The following is a 19,806-nucleotide window of genomic DNA, read 5'->3' on the forward strand; positions in this document are numbered from 1 at the left end:
CCTTAAATCTTAATGACAACATGTGTAAGATGAGGAAATGTCACAGGGAGAATGAGGGAGTGGAAGTGGCATATCCCAAGGGCAAACGATTAACAGCTAGATCAGAGATTTGATAAGTATGTGAACGGTAATACTTCACATTTACAGGAATAAACAGTATTTCTCACTAACAATTATTATACAGATGAAAATAGTGCTTCAAATGCATATGGCTTGCAAAAAAGACATTTATGGAGATTTAGAGAGATCTTTCCTTCTCCCAGAATGCAATACATGACTTCAATGAAACATGATGGTAACATTCAACCTTTTACAACGAAGACAAAACAAGCTGGAGCCTTGCCTCTCACAAAAAAGCAGCAGCTTCAGAAGTCTTCTTGGCTACTGATAACAGTATGTCATTTGGATACAGTACAAGTTCATGGAAACTATGAGGTTACTTTTTCCTGATATTAAAAAAAAGAAAAAAATCATTATTCAATAGTGAAAAATAAAGCTACAATTGTGTAGTCATAGTATGGCATTTCCAGTCTGGATGTAGAACAGGCCATGCACACAAGAAAAGCCTTCAGAAACTGCATAAAACTCAAACAATTTTGTAGAAAATAAGTTTTATTTGGCTCCATTTGTACACTTTTTCAAAAAGAAATGCACATTCATACAGTTTGCCTTTCCCAGTGCATGTCTGAATTTGCTCACATAGAGCCATTAATAAAGGCAAAATGTGCCTTTGAAACCATTTCAGACACATAGTATTTTGACTGTAAAGCATCCAAAATTACTAATTTTCCAATTATAACTTATGAAGAAGTGTTTGGGTGTTTCTTCTCTGATTCATCCATGTAACTGTCCCACACAGGGAAGAGATGACAGAACTGCAACAAAGAACTGTCAAGCCAATGGCTAATGGTCATTTCAGGTAGAGCTAAAGATAGGTTATCTATTTCATACTGAGCTGGGGTATAAGAGAAAAACCCAGTGAGGTAACTTGCTCTTTTCAAAAGCCCTAAAACTTTGTTTCAAAACTACAAATCAGCCACTGGTAGTGAGAGTTTGTTTGCAGAGAAAGCGTTCTTTCCCTCGTTGTTTCTCATGGCCAGGTCTCTTTCCTGTTGATGGAGACTATGGAATTGCTTGCTGCTTCTTCTTAAACACTTCATGGAGAGGAGTAAATTCAACTGAGGCTTTCATACAGCACAAACAGTACTAACCCATCAAGTAGCCCCTACAGAAAAAAACCATGAGTTAGAAAAAAACCAACACAGTTAGCAAACACAGGCAGCACTGCTCAAAAATCAAGAGACATACAGTCTTTAAGGACTTCAGACTGTCAAAAACTCTGCTGATCAAAGTATTTAAAACAATAAATCCCGTCCAAGTTACAAACTGACCAGCTTAACTACACACTCTTCCTTGGTTTATTTTCTTCAATGAACACTGAAAATGGATTAGCATCTTCTGAATCCAGCTTCAGTATTTGTTTGGAATTTTTGAAGCCCAGTTTACACCCTACGAAAGATTCTTTATTTCTCTTTACTATTATACTACCAATTAACTTATTCAGTATAACCCAACATTTTCAGGCACTCAACATAACTCTGGTCTCTTTCTCTTCCGTTTCTCTGAAGCCCTGTTTCTTTAATGCACTTCAGAATGAGAACTGTCAAGGCGCATGTACTCCATGAAACAAAGAAAATATCATCAATGAAGCAAGAAAATATAGAGCAGGTTCCTATCCAGGGAACCCATCACTTCTATGTCATGAAACAAAACTTTTAACTGTACTGCAGATGTTAAAATAGTATATTTAAGAAAGGAGGAATGACTGTCATTGTTAACACCTCATGGAGATACTCCAAAAATCAGGTTTCAGCTATTCTAAGTGAAATGGATGAACTGAGAAATACAAGGGGTAGGGACGGTGAATGGAATTGAAAATCCTGCATTTGGATTTTGCATAGCCTGAAAGCTCCAGGTCTTTCATACCTTTTTATCTGTGAATATATACGTATTAAGATGTTACATATATTGTATGCTTCAACACTATGTTCAGTTTTCCAGCAACAAAAACCCCCGAGACAAAAACCCCCGAGACATTAGCTTCACTTTAGGACTCCTTTGGATGTTTCTGAACACTGCTGCCATCAGTTCTTCCAGTTACGATCTCTCATATACTGTCACTATAAAGAACTCAATTGCCTTTCCTCGAGTTCTTTGAAACTTTTTTTTTTTCCTCAAAGCCCTACTTTTACCTGATCAGTACACTCAGTCTACCTCAAAATTCATTGTAAATCAGATTTGCTAATCATATCTTCTGACATACCAAGAACTGTCACCTTTTCTTAACCGCAGCACAATCTTACAGTAGCCGGCCCCAAAAGCATCCCACCTCATTCAAGGTAGCTTGTTCCACAAAAAGCATTCAAAAAAGCAACTTACAGCCAAGCTGCAGATCTTCAGCATACCTCACTGTATTTTCTGTTACTCTCAAATTTAACATAGGTTCATGAGACATGAAAGAGAAAAAAACTTGAAGAGTATTAAATCACTTACGGTAATTTCATCCTCATGAAAACTCTGGCCATGAAGAAGCTCAAAAGCACGCTGACAAATCCAATAAAGAGCAAGAGAAACCTATTCAGCTTGGGGATATTTGGTGCATTGGATCGATCCAGAATTATGAATCCTAGGCCACCCATTGTGAAGAGGAAGCTGGATGCAAGCCCTTCCATAATATATTGCCCATTTACTCTAAAGGGAAAAAAAATAGGGGGAAGAGAGTCAGAAAAAGATTAGTTTTAAAGAAACTGCTTAAATTTCAAGCCCCACCTACTCAACTTGGTTTAACTGTACAAATTCACAGGATGATTAACCTTGATGGCTGATTTTCTAACAAAAAGTAGGTATGAAAACTGACTTTATGCAATTACATCAATGCTTTAATATGCAATTTATCTCCAGGACTGATGGTCTGCAAGGCAACCAGTCAAGTATACTAGTGGTTTTAAACATAATGGTGTATACTAACGGCTATCACACAACCTCATCAGTTTTCAGAAATATCTAGTCCAAAGTAGCACCTGGTTTCATAGATGACTCGAGGCATGAACCCATGACCCCTGGGCCACTGAGCTTTCCAAGTCTTATTTCAATCCCAACATTTAGGCAGCAGTGCCTGAATCCTCACCTCAGTACAAATCCCACTCAAAGCACTATGTCGGCATACAAAGTGCATCTACTGGTTCCAGCACACCACAAATGCAGTTCTCGCCTGCGGTATGTTTTGTTACTGAGTCGCTGAACCTGAACATATTGATTGTGGGGACCCAGCCTGGAAGTTCCCCAGCTCCTGTCAGTCCATACAGCTATACTTCCTTCTTACAAAGCTCAGATGGAGAGAGGGGAAGCCAAGATGCAGAAAGAATACTGCACCTGGATCATGTCTCCTGCTTCCCACAGTTACTGAACCTTTTTCCTATCCTCATAATTAACAATACTAGCAACGTCGTAAGATTGGCATGGATGAAACTACTGTGGACGTTAATACAGAAGTTAAGATTATAATTATTGTCCCACATCCTGAAAAGAAACAATTTTGTCTTGTTTCATGTTGTTTTCACTGAAAGTGAACAAAGTACACTGAAAATGTACTAAGGTGCTATCAACTCCTGCAGCAGCCTAATTCATCTACACTGCAACAATCCGAGCCAGAGACATACATCTAGTCCAAGTCAAAATCTGTCTATGAGGCATGTCAGACTCACAGATTCAAAGAATTTTTTCAGTATTTAACAAAAGCTATTATTTGTTTCCACACCTATAAAACACACAAGTACAAACATAGATTTAACCTCTTCAGACCATTTTGTCACTAAGCAGTCTCTAGCTTACTTTCAGTAACGGAAGCAAAAGGCTCAAAGAAAACACTGTTCTTACACATTTGTAAATATGTTCTGCATGTTCAGACACGAGTCCCAACTACACTAGAGTTGAACAGGCCAGAACCAAAAGTTTCACAAAGATTATGTATGCTGCTATTAAGCATGATTAAACGTGTCTGCATCCACCATAAAACCCAACTGTAGCAGCAAGAGTCTGGAAGAAAGAGAAGCACTGCCAGAGCAAATCTTTCTTATCAAATTTAAGTTTTGGAAGGACTGAGGTTTTTTAGTTGCATTCATTTCAATGCCTTTTATTTTTTTTTTTTTTTTTAATATTTACAAACCAAAGACTGATATAGAAGAGATCCTGCCTTGCACAGAGGGCTCAAAAAAAAGTAGATGCATAGCTCTGTAGGAAAATTTCATTCACTTGCATTTAGGCATTTGCAGCTTGCTTGCAGCGGCAGAGCCCTTCTCCTACCTGTATGCCAAGAAGGCCACTGGCCTCTGATGCCCGTGTTCATCTGTCATTGACCCCACGCTGGGAGGTTCCACAATCACGTCATATATAATCCCTGCGAGAAGAAAAGCATGCATGATCTTTAACTTATAGCAGCAAACAGCGAGAACCACCCTAACACCGCAGGGAAGCCCGGAGTTGGCCCCGGGTCGTGTTTTACAACCGGCTTGGAGCCGGACAAGGGGGTAGCAGCGGCTCTGCTACCCGGGGCAGGGGCCAGCAGCCCGCCCCGCTGAGGAAGAGCTACCCCACAGGCGGGTCCTCCCGCCACACCTCCCGCCCCACCGGCCCCTCACCTCCGGTGATGAGGAAGTAGGACACCACCACCAGCGCGTAAACGGTCATGGCCGAGGGCATGTGCACCCAGCTCGGCCGCTTCAGCTTGATGTTGGGGCACTCGAGCACGGCGAAGGGCAGGCGGTACAGCGTCTCCATGGCGGCGGCACGGCCCAACGCAGAGCCGCACACCGCTGCTCCCCGCCGCGGCCGCCCTCCGCAACCGGACACGAAGGCGGAAACGGAAACGGGCTGCCGCGTCCGGGAAGGGGTAAATTAACAAATTAAAAGGAGGAGAAAAAAAAAAAAAAAAAAAAAGGGCAATACAACGAACAGCCCAAACGTTAGGTCCAGACTGAAAGGATGGACAGAAAACGCTAAAACTTTTTTTCTGCCCAAAATCATTCTGGGAACACAGAGCGCCGGCCGCCGGAGGATTTAGCCATTTTACTCACCTGCCAGGACCCAACAACCCTGACGTGTCGGTGCTGGGTAACGGCGAGGCGCGTGGGGCGGGGCGGGGCGAAGGGGGCGGACCCGCCCCCGGGCCGCGTAGCCACGTGGCCGCCCCCGCCGCGCCGCGGGCAGCGTGTGGGTCCGTGCGGGCTCGCCACCAGCCGCGCTTCTGGAATCCTCCCTACGGGCAGGAGCAGCACCGGCCGCGGGGCGGGAGCGCTCCTCGGGGCCAAGCGGCCCGAGCGCTGCGGCAGGTCCCCGGCAGCGGGGGAAACCCCTCGCCCTGCGGTGAGCCTGCGCGGCCGGGCCGGGGAGACGCGGGCCCGAGGGAACGGAAACGATCCTCAGCCGAGCCCCCGTGTCTGCGGGGCCGGGGTGCCCCGTGCATGCGGCGCCCCTTCTGGCCCGCAGCCCGAGGAGACACACACACACCCCACTTCCCTCCAGCCGTCCGTGCTCTGAGACCGGGGCAGGGGCCGAGCGCAGGGGGCACCTGTGTGTGCACAGGCCGGCTCACGCCTCCGCTCAGTCCGCAAACACCGTGTCAGCCCAGGCCAGCCGCAGGGCGACCCGCCACTGTCCTCAGCTGGGCAGGGAGAGAAGCACCCAGGGGAGGGATAAGGGAGAGAAATTCCACATTTTGAGTAGAAGCATGTGCAGTTGCTCTTGCTTTGCCAGTGGGGCTGGGGAGAGCCCTCAGGGCAGTTCCGTTTTCTCTCTACCTTTAGCTGAGCTGAGGTCTAGTCTCCTGACAGCACAGGGTTTCCTGCAGAAGAGGCACCTGCAGCCAGGGACTGAATTCAGAGTGCTAGTGAAGTAATAAGTCCATAAAGAAAAAAAACAACAACAAAACCCACCCACCCGCGGGAAGACTGATGCCTTTCAGCAGACATCATTTAACACGGGGGAGGGGCAGTAAATATGATCTCAATACCAACCCTTCCCTCCACTCCCGATTACGTGAGCGTGTTTAAAAGCACCCACTCCAGGTGAACATGCTTTGCCTCACCACGCCATCCATCCTACTACCCACCACACAGAGGGCACCGGCAGCCCTGACCCACAGGACTGCCCCCATACCTACTGCGGCTGTCTGCCAAAAAAAAAAAAAAGCCTTACTACCATTTCACTGACACTTTGCCTCACAACTGCTTTTATGTCTGCCTACAGTGGCGATACCAATTCTCCTAACTCATAACTCAATTACCTTTCAGTGCAATCACATCACTTATATCATATTATAACCATTATATTATATATAACGGTTTTCAGTCTTAGCCCTCCCGTTCGGAAAGATCTCTTTCTCAGTGCGATTTGCCTGTCAATAGATGTTTATGACATTTTTCCTAATTATTCCAAAAGTATTCTCCCTCTATCTTGCCTCCTTTCCAAAACCCCCAAGGAAAACTAATGTCACAGCTTTTAATGTAAAACAAGAGCACTTTCGGTACAAATGCTCACCCTACTTGCTGCTCCTGCTTTAAAACCATTTTTCCAGCATGCCAAAGTACTGAAGTTTGTACAAGCACAGCAAGGCAACAACTAATATTTTAACCTTGTAAACTAACTACATTAACAGCACCTAAAAATGTCAGGGTACTAGTGTTAGTCTTAAAAACTCCTATAATTAGCTACAGCCTTTAGAACAAGTTTTACATTTAATACTTACCAACAATATTGTTTTAATGACCTGAGACACTGTGAAGCAAATCTTGGGAGGTACAGCTGCTTTCACCATGCATGGTGTTAAGTCAGTGTAGTGGTTTAACGCTGGCCAGTGCCTAAGCACCACGCAGCTGCTCACTCACAGTGGGACAGGGGAGAGCATTGGAAAGGTAAAGGTGAGAACTGGTGGGCTGAAATGAAGTTTTATAGGTAAAGCAAAATCTGCACATGCAAGCAAGGCAAAAGAAGGAATTCATATTTTCCACGGGCAGGCAGGTGTTCAGCCATCCCCAGGACAGCAGGGCTCCATCACACATAACGGTTACTTGGGAAGACAAATGCCATAATACCAAATGTCCCCCGCTTCCTCCTCCTTCCCCCAGCTTTTATATACTCAGCATGACATCATATAGCATGGAATATCCGTTTGGCTAGTTCAGGTCAGCTACCCCAGCTGTGTCCCCTCCCCATTGCTTGGGCCATTCCAGCCCTCTTGCTGGCAGGGCCTGAGAAACTGAAAGGTTGAAAGTCCTCATAGTATACACGTTACGCAGCAACAACTAAAAACCTCAGTGGTATTAACACTGCTCTCACACCAAATCCAAAACACAGCATTCACCAGCCCCTAAGAACAGAATTAACTCTATCCCAACTGAAACCAGCCTGGACCACAGCAACCTCCTGCCCTCAAAGCCAGGAGGCACCAACACCATCGCTGTGAATTTGTGGGCAGTTGACCCAAAGTACAAGCTCACTGCTGCCAAAAGGGAAGTCTTGTCAACTCAGTTTTCTGTGATGTTTCTTGGTTGACTGTAGAGAAGCTTCAGAGCCAGGTAAAGTGTGAACAGACATTATACAGTCAGGAGGAGGAATCTGCACACATCTCAGTCACAGATTCCTCAAGTGATCTTAGAAACCTCTTCAAATGGCATCCTCACTGCTCCCCGTAAGTCTATGTGCTCAGTAATTATTTCTCTTTCTTATGGCAGTGGTGGAGCTCACTACTTTTTGAAAAAATAGTTCTTGGTAAAAATGGATACCCACATCTTCTCAGATACTAAGAGAAGTTCCAAAATTCAGAGCTGGGGGTGAGGAATACCACTGCACCCACAGATAGTGCAACAACAAGTGTGTTAAAGCACTCCTGGATAGCATCAGAAGCACATTTACAGTTCTCTCTACAAAACAGAATGAGGCAAAGTAGCAAAACAAGCCCATTTCCACTTCTTACAATTGCTTTTTACATCACATCACTGATAATAAACCAACGCAACTTCAGTTCACTACCAGAAGCCTAAATTGCTAATGCTAAAACCTACTTCTGAGAGCAACTGAAGGTCTGCCCTAGCTGTGCCCTGGAACTCTGCTCATATCAATCACACCTCTAACTGCTGACCCAGAAAGCACCCAACAAAAAGAATGCAACAGCTGCAGCTTTCTTCCAGGAGATCCAGATGTAGCAGTATGCAACTGTCTGGTGGATGCAGCATTGGCTTCCAGAAGTCAAGACTATTCAACCCACCCTCAGACTCAAGTAACAATAACTGCAGGACATACTAGTAGAAAAAATTTCTACCTTAGGCCTATACTAGCTGTCCTTTTCTTCATCTGACAATCTCTCCTCCCATCTTTAGTCTTAGTCTTGTTTGCTTTTCTTCAGATACTTAACTTCCTCCTAGGCCAAGTCCTCCAATGACCAATACAGCTGTTGCCATGAAAAAAATCAAAAACAAAACCAAGTATCAAACCTGCATTGCTCAAAGTTACTCCAGCTCCTCTACGGGACTGTGAGGCAGACCTGGGAGTCCTGTTTAACCAGACCTCCTTCCACCCGCCTGATTTCCCTGCCCGCGTATCGCACAGAACACAGCATCCTGATTTACAGCATTTGTGTCACCAAAACCCAATTCTGCATTATACAAGCTGAGAAGCAGTTCCTACCAGCTTTGACTAGCACACGGAATGACAGGACACAAGAAAAGTGGAGCTTTCATTTATTGGGGTGAAACTACAAATAGATTCACTTTGACTTCTGGCTCTGTGCTTGTGCCTTCAACACCTTCACAACAATCTTCTGCTCCTCAATAAGAAAAGCTCGTTTGATTCTGGAAAGTAAAGAAAAAAAAACCAAACAGCTTTAGGACATTTATCTACTTGAGTGAAAACACAAAGACAAAGTTACAATTAGTTTTGCTGTCTCAAACACTGTGTTAGTTCCACAACAAAAAGGGAAACCATGGATGTTCTTGTCAGCATCAAAATACAGCGACAGTGTCTAAAAGTAGTGGTTTGGGGAATGAGGCCCAGTATGCCTGCAAATTTAGGGCGAGTGGCTTGTAGGCGAGCAAGGTAATACCTGATGGCTGAACACTGGAAAAATCTACCACCTTGACTAACTTTGAAGGAAAAAACAAAAGCCCTCACTGGTAATCTAGTCATTCTTAAAGGCAGAACTGGCGTGACAAGTCATGGTCAGCCCTCTTCCTTAGAACTACAAAAACTTTATGGTGAGTCTAGTTCTCGACAAGAACAGTTCCCCTCTCAGCATTAAAGCTTCTTTGCACATGAACAGAGAAGACCCTGCCAGGTCAAGTCATGGCTAAATAGGATTATAGACACATGGGGCCACCATGCAAATGGACCTACATGACAGTACTCGGACATCAACAGCCTATTTGGCGGTTTCAAGTTAAAAGCACAAATATACCATACATACTCTTCTACCTTACAACATGAAAATGCTATCCTACATACCACCTGGCATATATGACTACCTTTGCAGTACACAAAACCCACCAAAGATGCCTAAACAGGCAGCAGAAAACCTGCCCATTACAGGAAAGAAGGTGACTGTTCTTTTGTTTAGGCAGAGAAAGACATACTCATGTATTAAAAACGACCTACATAAAGTGTTTGGGAAAACACTCAGAAAGAAAGTGGCTTTTAACACAGAAAAGTTATGCTATGGATCTGCAGCCGTAACAACCCATCTTCAGTAGCACCTAATGCCATTTAACTTAGAACTCAAAAAGAAAAAATGCTGGCCAGATATGCACTACAGATGAGAAGACTGGCATTAGACTGCTGACTCCAGAGATCTGCTTCGATTACCATTCACAAACATGACATGTTCATTGTAATAAACATTATTCCTCAAACTTGCCAAGGAAGTATAGAATCTACAGTTGTTACACAATAAAACTGAATCCAGTTGAGGCCCAGCAAAGGCCATCTTAAAGCTTAACTGCATAAAGATGCTTAATAGGCAACCAATTAATAACTCTGAATCCCAAAACACCACAAAGAAGCCAAAAGCTCCATTGATTTTAACTAGTATCTTTACATAAGACAAAATGGGATAACAGAAGTCACAAATCTTTACTACAGAGACTAAATATAAAATACAAAAATCCCAAATGAGCAGACTGTTTAGCACCGAAGCGAGAGTGCAGTAAGAAATCATTAAGAACATAAGGTCTCTACAAAGGAGCTTCACATGCATTAACTAGCTTAAACCGAAAGAACAAAATCGCACACATCACTACTAACGTGCCCCACGCTTACCCTCTCCATTTTACTACACCAATCTCAGAGAATAACCTTCAAAATCTTGGTCCACATTATGTATACAGTGACATGTAAAAATCTTGTATAATGTTACCTCAAGAATAAAGTTAGCTTTCTGCAAGCTTACCTGTCGCGAACACACTTAGCACACATGGAACCACCATAGGCTCTGCTAACATGTTTCTTCGTTTTTGACAGCCTCATAAGAACTTTAGGACGCACAGCACGAACCTAAAGAAAGCAAAAAAATGAGAAGTCTATCATAAGACAGCGATTCTGAATAACAACCGTATCAAGAAAATTCACTTTGATAAGTTTAAAAAAGCAGCAACACTTGAAGTTGACTAAGATGCAAGAAAGCGACAGAAGTCGTGGTGGGTCTATGTGCCATCTTCAGTATTCCTAGGCTGAGCTTTTCATTCTACCTCTGGGGTTCACCAACAGGTTCATTAAAAAAATGGCCTATAAAAAAGATTATTTTCCCACAAAAGGCCATCAATATTCATGCATTCCCATCACTGTTAAGAGCCATAGTGTTACACCAAGAAAGTATTTGCGAGAACACTATCACATTAAAAACATTAATTCCTTTTTTCTAAAATTAAAAGTCAAACTTACAGGGATTTTTTGAAAGCCTACCTAATAGGTCCAATTTAGACTTTTAAACCTACTACAGAATCACCTTGGTCTAGCTCTAAAAATTGCAGCCAGCTACATCTCAAAAAACAAAAGAACTTTGATGTAACAGCAATGAGAAGTGTAAGCATTAAAAAAGCACTTCCTCTAAGTTTTCAAAACTTATTTTGACAGTTAAGCTTTACAACATTCGTAGAATATTTTAAATAAGAAAGTTGTTCCAGTGAGAATTCATCAATAAACAGGTCATATTATATTACTTGAAAAGGCTCTTTATGCTAAAAAAAACTGTTAAAAAAAATATCTTATGCTTACACCACGAAGTCTTCCTGGGCATATACCACATGCTGACTTTGGTGCCTTCCCCACTTTCTTGGTGTAAAGGTAAACAATCCTGTTCCCGGGTGTTCGGGACCTAAGTGCAGCAGAAAAATAGTCAGTTAACATAACAATCAAAACTTAAAATTAGCCTTCTCAAAAAAATAAGTTCTTGGAAACTGTATCTTACTTACAGTCTGGTCTTGTTGGAAGCTGTGTTGTAGGACAACCTACGGCGGTAGGTCAGGCGCTGAACCATTTTTTACACCTAAATTAGTCAAAAAGAAAGCAGCACTAGTTTAAAGGCTGAATGTCTACATGGAAGTTTACTTATTACAGCACCACCTACACCTAAGCACTAGGTCTCTTGCCCAGGGGCTGCTAATTCTATGTCAGCATTAACAAAACTAAAGCCTTTCCTCATCAACAGCCAATACAACTACATTAAAAAACAACACACGCCAATGCGCAGAATGTGATTTGCAACAAAAATCCATCCGAACTAACTTGAATGCAGCTCAACATCCTGGTCTTGCCCGTATGAGGTGATGCTGACCCAGCAAACCGTTCAAAGCTTTAGCACTATGTATTTTCTAACCATCATAAGCCTGGCTGACAAGCAAACGCCGTCTCTTGGTATTTCCCCAGACAGCAAACTGCGCCAGCCGCACTCCAGGCCCGGACCGGAGCCTTCGCCCAGCCCAGCCCAGCGCGACGAGGCCAGCGAAGGCCGCCGTACCGCCTCCGCGGCGGCGCCGAGCAGCAACGCCCCAGCGGGGGCTCGGCAGCCCTCAGCGCCCCTCACCAGCCCCCGCCGCCGGGGCTGGCACCCCTCGGACGCTGGGCCGGGCCGGCCGGGGCCCAGCGCTGCAGCCCCCGGCATCGGCCGGCTGCGGCCCGGAAGACGGGACGGGGCCCGGCCGCGGAGGCCTCTGGAGGCCCGGCCTCTCCGCCGCGCAGCTCTGCCCCCGCCGGAGTCCCTCACCACACACCCCCGGCGCCCCCGGCCGCCTCTACCGCCTGCCGGGCCGCGGATGCGGGCGGATGCGCGCCGACCGCCCTCAGCTGCCCACCGCCATACCTGGCGCCGCCGGACCCGGAAGAGGAAGCGGAAACGCGCGGGTCAACGTTGAAATAGCGGCGCGCCGGCACCCGGAAGGAATAGCGGCACCTGCGCGCTGTGGCGCCTCTCGCGGCTACGGAGGCGGGCGGGCGCCGCCATGTTGTACGCGAGCGGAGGTGCCGGGCGCCGCCATGTTGTACGGCTGCAGGGGGCGGGCGCCACGGCCGGGGGCAGGCCTCTCTGCTGCAGGTGCTTCGCCTTGCACAGGGGGATCGCACACGCGTCCTCCCGCCCTGCCCCCACGGCTTGTTTTGGGTTTTGTCTGTTTTAATGAAAAAGCGTTTTTCTAAAACCATCAGCGTCTTGTTTTGGTTTCTTTTGGCTTGTTTTTTTGGCTTGTTTTGAGTTTTGTCTGTTTTAATGAAAAAGCGTTTTTCTAAAAACCATCAGCGTCTTTCCTCAGCAAGAACATTTTGTTCTTCATTATGGCAGTTAGGGAGTTGTAGGCCCACAAGCCGTTTCTCAGCCTGCTCTTCTCTGTATCGCAGGTCACTCACACACGCCTTTCCACCCGCCGACCCGGCCCATAACAGACCTGGGAACAGCGTGCTCTGCCGCAAAGCAACCCGGGCCACAGCCTGCCCCCCTGCAGGACTGCATCCCTTCTCCTGCCATCCTCAGCGCGGAGAGGGTTGCCCCTTCCCTCTTTTTGCAGCGTTCTGGTTGTTCAGGAACGCCTGGCCTGGAGGGCTGCAGGCCATCCCCCCGCGCCGCCCCAGCCCCGCAGGCTCATCCCCGCGCGGGGCTCTGGGGATCAGCACACCCCAACATCGGCCTGGCACCTCCTCGCTGCGCCAGCAGCTGTGCTGGGAGGCTGGGGCAGAAAATCCTCTTGCCTGTTGGTTTGCCAAGGCACGGACTCGCTGTCTCAGGGACAGGCACTCAAGCAGGAATATGAAGATATGAAACTTGCTCTGTCGGTCAGGTCAAAGGTTCACCTGACCCAACATCCCATTTCTGACACACAGGTACCTACAAACATGAGGGAAACAGGAGAGGGCTAGTTGATCTTTCACTTAATACACCCTCCCCACATTCAGCAGTCAGCACCTTACAAGCCTCCTGAGCTGGGTCATGTTTTTCTGACTTTGGTATTTAACAGCCTCTGGTAGATCCTCGAGCAAAGAAAAGGAAGGAAACAGCAAGAACTAAGGGAATGTAAGATTGCTTTTCAGCAGCCAGAAACAGCATGCCAGTGGTGACAGATCTGCCAAATTTGCAGTTACTAAAAAATAAACACAAAAGCTACCCCTCATCAGCTCCTTGCAATTGCATTAAGCACCACTTTTGTAGGGAGGAAAGGAGCGACGCTCACCGGAAGGAGCCCCACCGGATTACGCTTCTCCCAGACGTTTGTTTCAGCTCCCATCCCATGCATGCACATTGACAAGCAGAGCTGGCCTCCGCGCTCTGAAACCAGCAGCTGGCTGGCAATAGGAAGGCCCCCACTATCCATTTCTGGCCTCCCTAATGGATCCTGCTGCCACCCCGCCACACAGCACCAACACATCGAAGACCAAGAGAATTTAAAGCACACGTTTCCATCCCTTCTGCTCCCCAGCTGGTGGTGGTCCTGCTCTGCCACGCAAAGTCCATCCCCTCCTTCTCATGGCACACATGAATGTTGTGGCTGCTGCTGCAATTGGTGCTGACTTGTACGGGCAAAATCTTCGTACATCATCTGTGCGAAATCTCCCTCTTCAAGGAGCACAGGATTGGTCCCACCATCTGTAAGCCCCAAAATGCTCTTTTGCTCTGCTGGCCTGAGCAATGTTCTGCAATGATAACCAGGGACCTGCACATTAAATATGTAGGATGCTGCTGCCATCGTTAGCAGCTTCAGCTTTGCTTTTGGAGAGTACCAGGTGCCCAGAAAGCTTTGATGTGTGCTCCTGGCCTTATTTGCGAGTTTGTAACTCGCAGTTCATTGTACTGCATCCTCCCTGTTTTCGATCTATAATTATTATTTTGGCTAATTATTGACTCTTTTTAAGTGCAAATTATGGACATCAGAATTTTTCTAATTCATGAAAGAAAAGAAAATATGTATGAACTAGATTTTAGGGTATATTTAAAATAGGAGAATATTTCAGATGACAAGTAAATTTCAGAGCAATTAGAGTATTTAATATGAACCTTCTCGGCCCAGAACCCTGAGGGGAATAAGAAAGCCAATTAAATTAGATTAAATATAATGCCTAAATATAAAAGTGTAACAGAATCCAATTGTTAGAGAACAACACTATTAAATTATGATGGCGTAGTTTAGTTTAGATGTTGTCAGTGCAACAGGTAACTATTTTATTATTAAATAACAGTATTGATATTTTTTTGAACTTGCCCAGTTTGGGCTCTAAACACAACCGGTGTAAATTTTAGGCGCTGTCAATTACATTCCAGTGGTTCACTTCTAATGCACTGGCCTAGTTTTTCAAACATTTTCAGTTTATTTTGTAAGAGGAACAGGGCTGTCAGGCAAACAGCTCGCTAGAGCATCTAGGAATGTTAGCTTTATGACAGCTGGGTTTATGCTATCTAATAGGGGGATGAGATTTGAAGCAGGAGCTCACTATGCCCATTTTGTACAGTTTAGTGTTAGTCAAGTGATTCTCTCGTGTTCTCTGCTACTCCTACCTCTTCATAGGACCAAACCATCTCTTTTGGGAGCAGTTATTTTCTACATCCAACATGTCTCATTAACTTTCTGCACTTTCTTCTTTCCTTGAATGCAACAAAGGAGATGGATTAGCAGACGTGCAACCCATCAACTTGGAAGAGTAACAGTGGCATCCTATTAAAACCATTTTTTCCTTTCTAGTATGTCAGTGGAAGAACAGGGTCTGAGGATGTGGACTTTTTCCTTAAAATCTGGATGTTAGCTTCCAGGGTGTATTTGCTTATTGGCAGTGTAAAACTGGAAACCTTTTTTCTACCAGAGATGATTAGGAAGATAATCATATCCAATGGCAGAACAGTAATTAGTAACGTGGTGCCTTTTGCAGCAGCCAGCAAGTTGTCACCGTCTTCTGTTACTGCACCAAAAAAGCATTTTGTTCACAGTTTAAGACCAGTTCTTGGAATGCTGACCATCCTTGCTTTCTTTTCCACATGGTCCTCTCCTTACCTCTCTTTTTTCTTAAAGTCCCTATCTATGTGCACAGCCATTTGCTTGGTCCCATGGGAAGTTCCACCAGAGTAAGAGCAAGAGTGCCCAAATGAATAAGACTTGATAAGCCTAGCTGGACCCCTGGAAAGCATCCCCCTTTACTTTCCTCACCCTTCTGTCCTGCTTCCAGGGATCTCCCAGGCCCCACAAGGACTCCACTGCTCCATCAACCTCTCTTTACAGATCTTTCTAGGTCTCTCTGGCACTGTAAGGTTCAGTTAAAAAATGAGAGTTTGTTTTCACTTGTATTCACTTGCTGTCATACCAACCTCGACTAGCAAATTCTAAGAGGCATGGGAAGGAAAGTCAGCCTGTGTGCAAGTACATACTGTGTACTGAAGAGAAGAAAAAAAAGTGATGGCTGAGGGATATACTGCTCCTGTTAAGTTGCAGCCACAGTACCATTTCTATGAAGAGTGGATGAATATGTGTTTTAGAAACATCTCACTGAAATTAGAATCCAACCTCAGGTGCTGCTTGTATGCAACCGGCAGGATTAGGTCTGTAAATGAAGGAAGGATGCAAGAAACCTTGGAAAAGTACTAGCAACTGCCAGAAAGGGCAGAAAGAAGAGGTCCAACGATCCATTGTCTCTCCAGAGCTATACTTTTTCTTAAAAATCCCGTTACCTTTCCTCATTAACTGTGTGGCATGTGTCACAATCTGATTATATTCATTTATATCAGCATAACCTTCCACAACACAGACCAGTGCAAATTATGTTATGAGAAACTGTAGCTCATTTCCATTTCAGTGGAGCTTGTTAAACAAGCAAAATTATTTTGTAGCAAAGGGAAAAACAATTTAGTGGAATGCACTCCTAGCATAGGAAGTACATAACATCGTATTTGGGTTGAAACTTTTTCTGTCAGAAATGTCATAACCCCGTAAAAAAGAGAATTAAAATCCCGTTATTTTAATTTACATCTAGCCACGAGATAAGTAAAGTTATCATTGAAATTCTAATTAAATAGGATGATTGACTAAGGTAGGACATCAAAGAAGAGAAGTGAATATGATAAGTCAAAGTCTTATTAATTAGTCCGCGTGGAAGAAATTCCAGGGACGTCAAGCTGAGGCTGCTGCAAGGAGAAAAAAAGCAGACAAGAAAATGTGTGTTTCTTTGAAGTTAGGAACTGAGATAGTGATGGAGGTAATTGTGTCTGACTGGATCCAGTAATGAAGAGCCATAAATCAGACCTAGGAATCGGAGGAAAGATTCTAGTAACGAATGTGGCTGCCCCCCTGCTGCGAAGAAACAGAATGCAGAGCTGACTAATTGACCCAGTCTATCTCCCAGTAGCTCTCTGTTATTATTTATTAATTTTTAATTTCTGAATTATTTACGTTCTGGGAAATTATTTTTGACAGCCTGTTAGGCGTGCCAAAGTTAATGGAGGATGAAAGGACCGGTACTAGAATTAGCGGGGATGTAGTCACAGGCTACTGAATTTAATGATTTTGGAAGGGAAAATTGATTTCACACAGCGTGTCACTTTATACTACTTTAGGGATACACCAGCTATTTGATTAATTGAGGAATAACCAACTCAAAGTATATTTGAAGTGTAAATGAATCACAGTGCTCAGCTGTTTATTTTTCCCCTTTTCTGATGAGAACACTGAGTTTGCTTAAAGTTGCTGATTAAAACCAATACAGGTAGGCCCCATATTCACACCTGCTTACTTCCTCCTGCCTTAGAAAAAAAAAAATTAATTTCACCATCTGGAGGAGACATGCAATCCTCTGTCTCACTTGGGATGGAGTTCGTCCCTCCTACACAATGCCTAATTAAATAGGCTTTGTGTGCATTCCCCCTCCCCCTGTGGGAAGTGTTTAAGATGGAGCAGGGTACCGAGCCCGCAGGCAGCACATGCGGCTGAAACGTCAGTTCTGCACGGTGGTGGCTCACGGCTGCTTTTCATCCAGTCGCTGAGATGAAGTAGGAGTCCCTGGCCTACGGTATCTCCTATGTCAATCCTCCTGATGCAGCGGTGTAATGTCAGTCCACCCATCTACGGTGTGGAGCAATGAAAAAATAAAGGGGCTCTGCACTGCTCTTCCAGGCTGTGAAAACTGTATTTCATCTTCATTGTCAAATGCAAGCTAAATTGTGTCTGCTGCTCACACCTAAATCTTCTGGCCATCCAGACAACAAGGGCACAGGGGCAATCTTTTCCCAGCAATGTGTATAATGCTGTGGGCAGCTCACATCTCCAGAAAGACTCTCACTGGAAACATCTCCAGAGCTTCTCAGGATCGTCACATCAGTGCTCCTTCCCCCAACAGCAGCCACCCAAGGCGAGGGGTATGGCTACATTTCTTCTGCTCCTCCCGGCATCCTGTGGCTAGGATGAAAGGGGCAAAACACCCTCTCTGACACGGCTTCCTATGGCAGACTCGGGTAAACCACTTAAGGGCAGCGTAATCAGCTGTGCGGGCACTGGTGGTGGTCACTGTGATTTTGGGTGTCTGTAACAATAGTGTCTTCGGTTGGCTCAGTGTGACCTCCCAAACACCTTGACAATCTAGTTGCATAAAATGCTAGTCCTAACTGGTCCAGCTTTCCCAGTTATAAAATAAGAGCAATTAATACTACTATTTAAAAAAAAATCAGGGATTCTGTGAAGAGAATTAATGTGTAATTCTTTACTTGCAGAAGTTTTAGAGAGTAGTAAACACCAAATTAGGTATAGCTGCTCCTTTCCACAAGAAATAATTCAAAAACATCTGCCATAAATTGACATGGATCCCATGAATACGTGAGAAATGTATAGGCTAGACACCATTTCGAGTCCAATATGCAATAAAACTCTTAAATTAACTGGGACCACACTATTGAGTGGGAGGTTAATTGTCCAAGGGATCTGGCATTTTGGACATTTTGCTGTTGCTTTAAAATAGGAAGGGCTACCTACCGTGGCAAATGTTGACCATATTGTGGTGAGGGGAGTGGTAAAGAATAATAAAAAGTCAATCATGCATCAGTGTACCTTTAAAAAAATACATTTGTGTTCATTATTTAAAGATGCATTAAGAGGTACAGGAAGGTTTTGCTGCTTAGGTTCTCTAAGGGGTTAATAATTTATTTAAACATCTCCCTAGATTATTTTTCAGAGCACTTTAGGAGCACTAGGAACATTTCTTTGGGACGTTTACTGATGGGAACATGCAAGGATAGCCTGTTTTTCCTGTTACCTTTTGGATTATACCAGTGGCAATTAGCTATGCAAGGAGGATCAGCTACAACAGGGTGTTAAAGCAGATGTGTGACCCGTGGCCGCTACTCCAGGCATTGCTACTTTAACACTTTTTTCAGCATGTGTAGACTGGACTGGCTCCTAGAACAAAAGCCTGAAGCAAAACCTGTTCTTTCTCGGTCTCCTGAATCTGTGAGAGATCTTTGGTTTTATTTTGTGATTGTTATTAAAACTTTCTAAGGAAGAAATAGTGATGTTGATAAACCAACACAAAATACATTTTTTAAGATTACACTTTGTAATACAACTTTGTAATACACTTTGTAATAAAACTGTATCACTGAAACTACACTCACTGCCATGCAATTCTGAAGAGTTCAATTCACCAGCGGCAGAATTGAACACCCCAAATTTCATAGCAGATGTTTTATATATTTAGACAACGGCTGAAGAAACAGTGAGCTGTATCTTCAGATGCTACAGAAAAATTAGGCAATTTACTTGAAGGTCTGCCTTACAGCTTTAAAGTGGTCAATGGAAAACCAAATATGTTCTATAGTATGTGTAAAAATTAATCCTAAAATATTTATATTCAATAAATATGAAAGTATTTGGATGATTTAGCATGCTCTGCTGTTCTATACTGGAATTAATCACAGAGATGGCTTCTCCCTATTTCAATATTAAAACAAAAGGGGTGTGCTTGCAGTGCAGCATCCTGGGAATTCAGCTCAGAAGTCCAATTAACAACAACTAATTCCCCATACTGCCTATTTACCCCTAAGAGTTGACTAGATATAATGTCATGCATTTTGCATTTAAGCTTTTAATGCCCAGAGGATAACAAAAATCTATCCTGATCACTTTTTATTTTCATCATAAGAGGACAGAAGAAAGCATCCCCACTTCCCCTTTTGTTAAGTGTATCCATGTCTCGGCACTAAGCCTACGGAAGGAGCTGTTTCCTGCCTTCTCCCTGTGCCTCCCTACCTTACTT

At 44.3% G+C, this 19,806-nt stretch overlaps 2 protein-coding genes across 2 annotated transcripts; both read right to left on the reverse strand.

Moving 5' to 3' along the window:
* Positions 1–209: 209 nt before the first annotated feature.
* On the reverse strand, positions 210–4,921 carry OSTC (oligosaccharyltransferase complex non-catalytic subunit). The gene is made up of 4 exons (XM_005445985.4): positions 4,698–4,921; positions 4,363–4,456; positions 2,554–2,751; positions 210–1,225 (listed from the first exon to the last, which is right to left on the reverse strand). The coding sequence occupies exons 1-4, from the start codon at positions 4,834–4,836 to the stop codon at positions 1,207–1,209; spliced, it is 450 nt and encodes a 149-aa protein (XP_005446042.1). The 5' UTR covers positions 4,837–4,921; the 3' UTR covers positions 210–1,206.
* Positions 4,922–8,775: 3,854 nt separating this feature from the next.
* RPL34 (ribosomal protein L34) lies at positions 8,776–12,537 on the reverse strand. Its single transcript, XM_055712462.1, has 5 exons — positions 12,401–12,537; positions 11,514–11,587; positions 11,317–11,416; positions 10,493–10,596; positions 8,776–8,903 (listed from the first exon to the last, which is right to left on the reverse strand). The coding sequence occupies exons 2-5, from the start codon at positions 11,576–11,578 to the stop codon at positions 8,819–8,821; spliced, it is 354 nt and encodes a 117-aa protein (XP_055568437.1). The 5' UTR covers positions 11,579–11,587; positions 12,401–12,537; the 3' UTR covers positions 8,776–8,818.
* Positions 12,538–19,806: the final 7,269 nt, after the last annotated feature.

The sequence above is a fragment of the Falco cherrug genome, chromosome 1 (genome assembly GCF_023634085.1).
Source record: "Falco cherrug isolate bFalChe1 chromosome 1, bFalChe1.pri, whole genome shotgun sequence".
In the NCBI taxonomy this organism is placed as follows: Eukaryota; Metazoa; Chordata; class Aves; order Falconiformes; family Falconidae; genus Falco; species Falco cherrug.

Excerpts from the sequence above, each read along its gene's own strand:
- OSTC (XM_005445985.4), bottom strand. The coding sequence starts at position 4,836 with ATGGAGACGCTGTACCGCCTGCCCTTCGCCGTGCTCGAGTGCCCCAAC. Across the intron at positions 4,457-4,697 it reads CTACTTCCTCATCACCGGAG|GGATTATATATGACGTGATT; the intron begins GTGAGGGGCCGG and ends TTCTTCTCGCAG. Across the intron at positions 2,752-4,362 it reads GTGGCCTTCTTGGCATACAG|AGTAAATGGGCAATATATTA; the intron begins GTAGGAGAAGGG and ends TTTTCCCTTTAG.
- RPL34 (XM_055712462.1), bottom strand. The coding sequence starts at position 11,578 with ATGGTTCAGCGCCTGACCTACCGCCGTAGGTTGTCCTACAACACAGCT. Across the intron at positions 11,417-11,513 it reads GCTTCCAACAAGACCAGACT|GTCCCGAACACCCGGGAACA; the intron begins GTAAGTAAGATA and ends TGCTGCACTTAG. Across the intron at positions 8,904-10,492 it reads GCTAAGTGTGTTCGCGACAG|AATCAAACGAGCTTTTCTTA; the intron begins GTAAGCTTGCAG and ends TTTACTTTCCAG.